This window comes from Podarcis raffonei, chromosome 6, assembly GCF_027172205.1.
Source record: "Podarcis raffonei isolate rPodRaf1 chromosome 6, rPodRaf1.pri, whole genome shotgun sequence".
Classification (NCBI taxonomy): domain Eukaryota; kingdom Metazoa; phylum Chordata; class Lepidosauria; order Squamata; family Lacertidae; genus Podarcis; species Podarcis raffonei.
This window is the reverse complement of record NC_070607.1, coordinates 30801091-30811406: the sequence shown is the minus strand read 5'-3', so window position 1 is coordinate 30811406 and position 10316 is coordinate 30801091. Positions and strand designations below refer to the sequence as shown.

General features: G+C 41.3%; 1 protein-coding gene across 5 annotated transcripts; it reads right to left on the bottom strand.

Annotated features, from left to right (window-relative positions):
• Nucleotides 1-1994: 1994 nt before the first annotated feature.
• LOC128415564 (di-N-acetylchitobiase-like) lies at nucleotides 1995-10166 on the bottom strand. Of its 5 annotated transcripts, none has more exons than XM_053391897.1 (7): nucleotides 9730-10166; nucleotides 7304-7442; nucleotides 5504-5712; nucleotides 4656-4827; nucleotides 4323-4420; nucleotides 3687-3848; nucleotides 1995-2373 (listed from the first exon to the last, which is right to left on the bottom strand). In XM_053391897.1, exons 1-7 carry the CDS (start codon nucleotides 10129-10131, stop codon nucleotides 2185-2187), a joined length of 1371 nt encoding a protein of 456 aa, XP_053247872.1. In that variant the 5' UTR covers nucleotides 10132-10166; the 3' UTR covers nucleotides 1995-2184. The 5 variants fall into 5 exon arrangements, with proteins under 5 accessions (XP_053247872.1, XP_053247874.1, XP_053247876.1 ...); XM_053391899.1 differs by having other exon boundaries at nucleotides 9798-10062; XM_053391901.1 differs by having other exon boundaries at nucleotides 9685-9761.
• Between the last annotated feature and the right edge of the window lie 150 nt (nucleotides 10167-10316).

Here is a 10316-nt window from a genome sequence, read left to right as displayed (position 1 = left end):
AAAGGTTACACAAAAGGTAAAATAAAACTTGGCTGATTTTCCAGAGTTAATATAATTTGTATAGGTAAAGGCCTTACATATATAAGGCCAGTCCCCATGTGATGAAAAAAGCTAAGCGTTATCAGCTATGCACCTTGACCTAAGCTGTGAACATGGGTAGTCAATTATTAACCAGAACAGTCTCTTGCCCCTCTCCCATGTCAAAACATTGATCTAACAGTTCTCTCGATGTTGGCAGCACAGGATATGGCTCATGGTTTTATGTGCATCTTCCCCTTGCATTTTATTTACACTGACCAACAGTTTTCTGTCCTTTGCTTTCTTAGGGTACGTCTTTTCAAAAGAGAGAAGTTTTTCCTGCAGCTATGAAAAGGAACAGCAGTCAGAATACTTTAGTCAGAGTTGATTGTGCACAGTATATTCTCTTGAGTAAAAATGGTACATTGAGAAAAAGGCACAGTGTACTTTGCTACGTCCCAATCTGTTTGTACGTTCAGATAGTTCTGTGTATGCCTATAAAGAAAACGGGTAACTTAACCCCATAGGAGTCGTGTTTCCAACTGTCCCCCACTTGTCCTTGGAAGCCTTGCAGGACCATGAGCAACTTCATGTAAAGGGTGTTTCTAGGACCAAGGTGAAATTATAAAGCGCCTTTATTTTTGTTATTGGATGCTGGAATAATTGTTTATGTAATCTTGTTATATTTAGAGTTCTGAAATGCTTTTTTGTTGTTGTTTCTTATATTTGCTATTGTGTTGCTTTGCTGCATTACTAGGAAATGCTTTTTGTATTGTTTGGTGTTGAAATGTATTGTTTCTCTTTGCCCTTAGCCACTTAGCAGGCTTATTTTTGTGGGAAAGCGGCATACAAATAGAACGAATGCACGAGCTGCCGCATGATCGCCAGGATTATAGGATTCTTTGGACTTCCATCTTTGCTTGGGGGAGCGAAGTTTTCGAGATCTAACTGAAAAAGAAAGTAGAGCAGAAACAGCACATCTCCTTGAAGAGCGACTTTAATGTCATGCTATCCTACTTCTTGAGACAGCTGTTGGAAGGAGGAGCTGGTGGTGGCATGTTGAGCCCATGTAGAAACTGCACCCCCAGGGTGCTTTCTGAAGTGGCTGGTCCTGGTTCTGAAGAGGTTGTCCTGAGGACAGCTTGTGTATTGTGTCACAAGAGGGTGCTTTGCCTTTTGACCTTGTCTAGGTCATCTCTAGGGACACGGGCGACGCTGTGGGTTAAACCACAGAGCCTAGGCCTTGCCAATCAGAAGGTCGGCGGTTCGAATCCCTGCAACGGGGTGAGCTCCCGTTGCTCGGTCCCTGCTCCTGCCAACATAGCAGTTTGAAAGCACGTCAAAGTGCAAGTAGATAAATAGGTACCGCTCTGGCGGGAAGGTAAACGGCGTTTCTGTGCACTGCTGTGGTTCGCCAGAAGTGGCTTAGTCATGCTGGCCACATGACCCGGAAGCTGTATGCCGGCTCCCTCAGCCTATAGAGCGAGATGAGCGCCGCAACCCCAGAGTCGGTCACGACTGGACCTAATGGTCAGGGGTCCCTTTACCTTTACCTAGGTTATCTCTTAGTGGTGAAATCAGGCCAGGCAGTTGGAGGGTTGGTGAGCAGAGGAAATTTGTGTGATTTTTTTTTCTTGTATTGATTTTTTTTTCTGCCATGGGCTCAGGTTGGCTCTTGTTATAGGGCACTGCTGGCCCCCTGTTGTAGTCAGAAAGGGATGGGTACATTGGAATTAGATTATGTGTTTGCATAGGCCAGAGGTGTCATGAGAATTAGAAATGCTATCGTGAGGGTGGAGAACAGAGGAACACATGATGGGTTGAAAAGGATGGGCCTTTACAGGGGAAGGGAGGTTAGAAATGCTTTCTGCTTCTTCCCCCATTCTATGGGCTCTTCTAGCGCCCATGGTACTATCGAAAGGTTTTGCTAAATAATCAATCAGTTACAGGATAAAAGAAACACATGTGATATAAGGTACTTAAAACATTATTTATTAATGCTGAACAAAATATAAAGCAGGTATTTAATTTTATTTGTTGATAAAGATGTATTAGAATTGAAAAAAATAAAAACCAGATAATTAAAACTAATTATATCTGTATGTAAAAATGCATTAAAATTGAAAATAATCACAGCTAACAGGCAAACTAAACACTCTCCTTAAGTCACTTTGGTATCAAGGCTGCCCACATTGCTGCTGTTTGCTCTTGTGCTAAGGAGCCACCGGAGTAATTAAGGCAATCCGCGTTCCACATGCCAATACCCCTTAAGCCAAGTTTTTTCACATAGGCTGCCTTCAGAGAAATGCTCCTGGGATTGTCAAACCACACTTGATGAAAAACGCCATGTTCGTCCTACAAAACAGTGGAACAAAGAGAATGTGTTAATATGCCTCCTGCAAAGTAAGCTTGATGATGAGAGGTTTTTGCACTTGGATCCAAGAGAGCCAAACTCAAGTCTCTGCCAAATGTTCCTTTGCATATACTCAGACAAAACAACTTCTCTCGGCCTTTGAAAAATGGAGCTAATGGGCACATGCCTCAAAGTGTTACCGTGAAGCAAAGCAAGAGGAAGCCCGTTGCAAATTTTAAATGCTATATAAAATGATTGGTTATTGACTGCATGTTACACAGAGCACTGGTTAATAATATGCCTGCTTACTGTTTTATGTTTCCAATAATTATTTGCAAATTCTGCAAGTATGCTTTTCCCATATATGAAGCCTTCAGCCAAGACATGACAGATACCCATTTCATCAGGAATATCCATGCTTGATTAACGCAACACGTTATAGCTTCTGCTTTTGGAAAAAATTCAGAAACCAGTTGGTGCAGAATACAGCAGCTAGGTTGTTGAGAGATGCTGGCTGGTATTAGCATTTTCACCCCTATACTTAAAGAGCTTCACTAGATCCAAGTTTGCTTCTGGGCACAATTTTAAAAAGTCATAAATGGTCTGGGATCAGGGTCCTTGAAAGATTGCATCGTTCCAACAGTGTTTGCCCAGCAGCTGAAATCATCATTAGAGGCAACTGATTTCACTTGCAAAATTTAGATGGGTGGTGACCAATTAGAGGAACATTTCTCTAGTTATGCTTCAATTATAAAACTCCCTCCAACAGAGATCCACTTGGTGCCTCCCCTGTTATCTTTTGTTTTCTAGGCAACATATGTCCTGTTGTTGGTTTTTTTTACTATATGGGGTCCGCCCTTATCTTTAGAAGATGAAAACCATGATAAGTTTGCCCAAGTTTCGTTTTGTATATCCATGCACATCCAAGTGGAGAGTTTGTGGGGTGAAGCGGCCAGGGAGAGGAATTTTTTTTAAAGCATCTTGTAATTTGTCTTGCATTCAGATGTGGCTATTCCGGGTATGTCTGCATGATGCCTCCTGCTCTCTCCATCTTAATCATAGATATGAGGGACAAAACAACCATCACCTACTTTTTCTCTTTCTCCAACTCACTCCCACTCCATCTTTTAATTTGTTCAGCACGTTGCTCCCTGAAGAGTTCCGGCAAACTCAAAAGCATGTTCATCACTTTGTGATGCTGGGGTTTTTTCCCTTAATGGATCAACACGGCTACTATCTGATTCTGGTGTACTTGTACAACTTATAGTCTTCTAAAGGAAATACATTTCAGAAAGCAAGTCTTTTAACAACTCACCTTGTATTCTAAATATGGGGCTTCCTGTTCCTCATCCCACAGGATCCCGGAAATAGAACTGTTTACCAGATCCATGATTACTTTATACGGGCGCTGACGTCCTGCTGCGTCACTGCATGGAGCCCCTCGGAAAGGAACTTTTGCGATTGAACAAACATGGGCCTAAAGAAAAGCAACTTCTGTTACACATGTGTTAAATCTCAAAAAAAGGGAACAGTCTATAATCCATGCCATGAATTAAACTTCAGAGACAACAGTGAACAAAACATAGATGTTAGCTACTACCTTATTGTCTACTTTACTGTAAAAAATAAGTATTGCAAAAGCTTAGACAAAGAGCACTGCATCTCCAGTCTCAAAATGGGTTTGAAAATATTTGGGACATTGTAACATTATCAGAACTTGTATTAGAAGAGAAAATAACATGCAAATAAGCAGGTTTTTATAAAGAACATTTGGCATTGCTATAGTTTTGAATAATGATTCTAAGGAAAACATATATCCGTATAATTTATTTATGTTATTGTAATATGAAAGTTATAATGTTATATATTATGTATCTCTGTGAGCATTTTAAATAATAAATAGAAGTTGTTTTAAATAATAAATATAATAAAGCAGCTATCTTTCTCTTACCTTAATTAAGCCTAGACAGGTATAATCATAGCCGTACCATGGAACGCCCATCACAATCTTCTTTGGATTAATGCCCATGTGAATGTATTTTTCGTATTCTAATTAAATAACAAAAAAAATAATATTATATCCAACCATCTGAAATTCAACTGGAACAATCATATATCAAATGTTACAATTCTTAAATCCTCTCGCCTTCCTCAGATCTCCATTATTCAACCCCCTCTCCCCCCAATTTTTTTTTTACTTGTTTTCTTCCCTGGGGGGGGGGGGAGTGGGAACAAATTTCCATGGCTTCAACGTTTTTGGAAATATTATATATTTGGTTCTTACCCATTATGGTGTGGTTATATGGAGCATTGGCTCTGGCTATGCATTCTGACCACACCTGACTCTGTTCATCGTAAGACATAACAAATACGAAATCACAAGACTCTGCAATCCCGGTGTAGTTGTAACATCGTTTGTCTATGCAATCTGGAGACCAGGCTACATCAAAAGTCACCTGTGGGGGGAAATAAAAGCACATATCTATCTCTGAATGGATATTCTTAGTACATTATACACAATTTGCAATTCATTTCAACGCTGCATATAGTGTGTTCTTCAACTTCGCTTTACTCAGGGTGAACCTATTAAAATTAAGGCCCTAACTGACTCATGTTTATTAATTTCACAGGGTCTACTCTAAGTAAAACTCAGCTGAATACTATCCATTCCTGTTAATTGATTGGAATGTTTGGGGACACAACCGCAGCAGCATCTGTGTATACTTGGCAACAAGGTATAAGATTCTAAATTTGCTTATTTAAAAGCTATTGTGACGTTTTATATTGGATCAGATTGTTATCATTAATGTTTCATGTTTTATTATGTTTTTATGTGTTGGAAGCTGTCCAGAGTGGCGCGGGCAACCCAGCCAGATGGGCGGGGTATAAATAATATTATCATTATTATTATTATTCCTGGCCTATTAGTTTTTTTTGTTGTTGCTGGGCTGACACTTAATGGAATAGCTGTGCCTGCTATCAATATCCAGTACCAAAATTTGTGCTCACAATAGTAAATGGTGTCAAAAAAAGAGTGTTTAATGTCATGCACTGAGATGAATCAATGGAATTTGGCTGATGTGGAATTGAATTCATATTTGTGTAAGAGTAATCTCTGCTTTATTTTTTTACCTGTGATCCTGGAATTTCTCTGTGAAAAGCTTCTGTTGTTTCTTTAACCAAATCTGTTAACGCATAGTATTCAGGTGAAGACTTTGCAACCTCCTGTTCAATGTCTATATTGATTCCATCCAGATGCTGTCTTTTGGCCAGATCCACTTTTTCTTTTATCCAGGCTGCTCTGACAGCAGGGTCAACAATTGACTTCACAGATATGTCTCCTAAATAAGAAAATGTGATTAAGTGCCAGTCTTGAATTGCTAGAAGGGACAAGAAACATTTTAGACTGCCGTGATATTAAATATCACTCAATATATAGCAGTATATTCCACTTAACTCAAGGGGGCTTACTTTGTGATAGGCTTTGTTTAGGATTGGAGCCCTAATCCCTTACTTCATAACTATCCGAATCTATCCACCCAGAGCTCTTTGTACACATCCTGGGGCAAAAAGCCTTCATCAGCAGATCAGGGTTTGTGTGAACATCTGCTGAAGTGGATTATGTGATTAGCAGTGGGCTATGGATATTAGCAAGAAGAGAGGGCCTGAACACCAATGTTCATAAAGGAAAGGAGAAAGTGAAACAAGAAATTAAAAAAAGCATTTAGAAACTACTTCAGAAGTTGCTTAAGAACTAAATCTAGTCACAAGATATATTGCTGAACTTTTGTGAACGCACGTATATTGTTGTGCTAAACTTATTATACTGTTGCTGACACCACTGGATTGGTTTGTTGATTTACTGCTGAATAAAACTGAGTTGTATCCTCCTTTTGTGATCCAGATTCTTGTCCCCAATTACTTGATCTAGTTAACCCCAATGTGTGCCAGAGCTTACACTAACAATTTACACTATGTAATGGGGCCCAAGGAATAAGCTACATGTTACATAAACTACATGTTACATCCAGCACACTTTTTTTGAAAAAGTGTGCTTAATGCTACCACTTTTATTTTGAAGGAAAAGCACTTGTATGGGTCCCTAGTCTCCTGGCTGGCATGTGCCTCTGAAGATGCTATTTGCAGTAAACAGCACCTCTTGTGCTGGCGACAAATAGCAGCCACAGGAGATTTCTTGGCAGGAGATCTGTATGGGACCCTCATCTAGACTGGGAGTACGCTACAAGTTTGAAGATATGCAAGTTTGCTTCTTTCTCAGAATAAATGCAACACTGTTTTTTGGTGTGTGTGTGTTTAAAAAAAGCACGTTCAATGCAAATGGAAACACCATAGCTTCCAGACTTTACATCCAGACCATGGTTTTCTGGAGTGACACATTTGTGTTCTGGCCTGGCAGCATGTGCTCAAGCAGTTACATCCCCTATTATCCTTGGCTGTCCACAGTATGACAACAGTACAGGATATTACATGAAGTCTCATGATCAATTACACAACCATTTAACAGAGCTTACATAGAAGTTCTCCTGAAACAATCAGAACTTTATCTTCTGTGTAAATGAGTCTAGAACTAGGGATGATGGGAGGAGAATCATGCATGCTTTACACTTCTTAGTATGCATGAATCTAAAGCCAGCAAATTTCAAAAGAGAGCTCCCCCAAAGACAAACTGATCGGTCCATCATCCCTTTGTGCTTGAAGCAGCTTAACATAACGGAGATTGCTAGTGTGTCCTGAGACTGGTGGTACAAGTTGACAGTGCAAGCTTACTTTCACACAATCACAATATTCTCATATAATTATTAAGGTTGCACTCCTGTGCACACTTAACAGGAGTAACTCAGTGGGAATTACTTATGAGAAAACGCATACAAGATGCTGACGATACACCAAAATGTTCTCTGCAGAACGTACCTTTTAAAACAACTCTGGCTCCTCTTGAATGGGCGTAACACATAAGCTCAGGGTCGTATTTTCCGAAAATCGCCACTGTAGTAATATGTGACCAGTCATAAAATTTCCAGGCCTGCCCACCAATGTCAAATATAAAGACCTGCAGAGGCATAGCAAAAATTAAAAGAAAAAATAGTAAAAGTCTCTCTCTCCCCCTACAACAGCCAGATGTGCTAACTCTTGTTATTGGTGTCATTTAAATGGTTTATTTCTTCATTTGGTTATTACTTATTCAATATAGTTCTATCAATTGTTCAACAGAAATCCTCAAGGTGGCTTACAAAACTATAAGCACAAAAATATCTGTATTTAAGCCCACCAACACTTAAGTTACATGATAATCAAAAATTAAAAGCCAGTGGCAACAGCAGCGACACAACTCAGCTAAACCTACTGAACACCATTAAATGTACAAGTAAATAAAATAGTTTGCACCCAGTGCCTGAAAACTCTAAAGGCAGGTGCAACACAAAGAGATAAGGACCAGAAAAAGGACCCTCATAGGTAATCAGTGTAGCTCCTACAATAGGCTCTCATAGTCGAATGCTAGTAGTGTTCCTAATTCATGAAGTAGATTGTCAAAAAACGATGGCTCTAAAGAGTCTTAATCTTTGTATGGATCAAATAAGATAGTTCGCTAAATTATGGGATCTCATGATAAACTTTTATCCTTTCAAATAAGTATTATCTTTAAAGAGATTAGCTAAAATTCAAGGTTTACTGACTAATGTGAAGCACAAAGATGGGTATCGTTAATTAAACCACTTCTAGGCAGCAACCCACAGAACACCTTGTAATATAAGTTGGTGAGGATTTTCCAGGGCTCAACCAATTATCCCTGGGAAGCAGGAGACAATACATTTGGGAGTTAACTTTCAGATAAGTAGGTGAGATGCACTTCCCATCTAATTTGAGCATTTTAACAATTAGAAGCATGCCTGAAGGGGCAGCGCACATTGGTTTCATTTCCTCAGATACGTATCTGCCTCAGACAAATTTTCTCAGTAAAAGGGACTATTACGGTTCAGCAGTGTTGTGGTAAAAACAGAGGATGTTCAAATGAAAAATAAATAAAACAGTACTGTATACATTTCAACGGAGCACAAGATACACCCAAGCCCCTTGAAATCTATGCATCCAAACATGTTAAATTATGCAAAGGATTGCAATCTATGCACCACTCTGCGCAGCATTGCAACTTGGGACTCAGCTTATACAGCTGAAAATAAAATGTTTTAAATGTGTTGTAAAGTGCAATATATAGATGTGACACTAGGTGGTGACAGTGAGCTATGCCAAATCCAATGTATTTTTCAAAACTTTTTAAAAAAAAGCATTTTCAGAGCATTTTTTAAATATGTGTGTAGATTCCACCTTGGACACCTTAAAATAGGAGATGAGACAAATTCATGAAGGATAAGACTATCCATTGCCACTAGCCATGATGGCTATATATTATGCACAGCAGAGATAAGGAACCTTAGGCCCAGGAGCTAAATGTGACCCTCAATATCTTTCTATCTGGCCCTCAGTCCTCTGCCCAGGCCAGGCATATATATTCTCTCGTCGCTAGACCTACTGCTGCTTTAGCATAGGTGGAATGTGTCCTTGAGCTCTGATAATGCCTCCTGCTTACCTGCATAAAGAAATTGTGTGTAGGAAGCTCTTGACTTTCACATGGCCAGAACCACAACAGGAAACTGTTGTTTCCTTCGCTTCTCTTTTCCCACTGCATAGCCTCCGTTTTAACTCATTCTCCTAATGTTTTGGCCACAGAGGGCAGTGCCAATCAGTTTTCAACAAGGGGAAACCCGGAGTTACATATAAGCCCCCAAAGAATATTCAGGTTTTGTGCCTTCCTTGAGAGGACACCAGTGCCTTTAGCACTACATGAAAGGCAGAAATCCAACAGGTGAAGCTTTCCCTGTGGTGCAGAAAACTTGCAGTTGCTGAATCTCTGCCTATGGAGAGGGCATGGTGGACTTAGCAAGCATTGCAGGATATGTATGGAAGCTTCAGCCTTCCAGATCAGTGTGTCTCGAAGTTGCGTCTCCAGCTGTTTTTTGGGACTACAACTCCCATCAACCCTAGCTAGCAGGACCATTGGTCAGGGATGATGGTAACTGTAGTCCAAAACCAGCTGGGGACCCAAGTTCGGGGAAACCCTGGTCCAGGTGTTGCTGAACAACCATCTCCCTGTCGTCCCTAGCCATTGGCTATGCTTGCTGGGGATGGGATGGGAGTTTGTAGTTCAGCAACGTCTGAAGAGCCTTCCTCACCACCCCTGACAGGAACAACCTTCCAAGTTACCACCACCTCCCGATCTCTCTCCCCACCCTCACCAACACCGTCGAGGATTGGCTGAGAGGAGTGTCACGTGCTCTCACCAAGCAACCGCGCCCTCCTCTCCTCTCCCCCTCCCCGACGCCTAAGAAGCTGTTTGGCGCCTGCGCACCTCGAAGTCCCTGGCTCCGGAGATGGGGTTGCAGAGCGCGGGGTCCTCGCACGGGCACGCGCCGGAGCTCAGCCGCAGGTGGGAGATGAGGAGGAGGAGGAGCGCGGCCGGGAGGCGCGCGCAGGCGCCGCTTAGCAACCCCTCCATGTCTTCGTATCAGGTGCTTAAGCTGGGCGTGCTGCGTGCGTGAGTGCGTGCGCGCCGCGGCTGCTGCTCCTTTTCGTCTCTGCCTCTTCGAGAATATATAATCCCTGGTTGAGGGCTGGCGTGGGGGAAGGTGGGAAGCTGACTCCGCCCATAAATGGAAGGGGAGACGCTGAGGGAACGGTTCCATGAGCGCCCCTTAGCGTCACCCGCCATATTTCACCCTCAGGGTTTGGCTGTGCTTTAACAGTTCAGAGACAAAACTCAAGTGGAACAATAATACAAATAATAAAATAATAAATCCCTCAGGAGCTGCCTAATTTGGACACTTTAAAGACAGCAGTACCTGATCCTTTGCGCTCTGTATTCACTGTG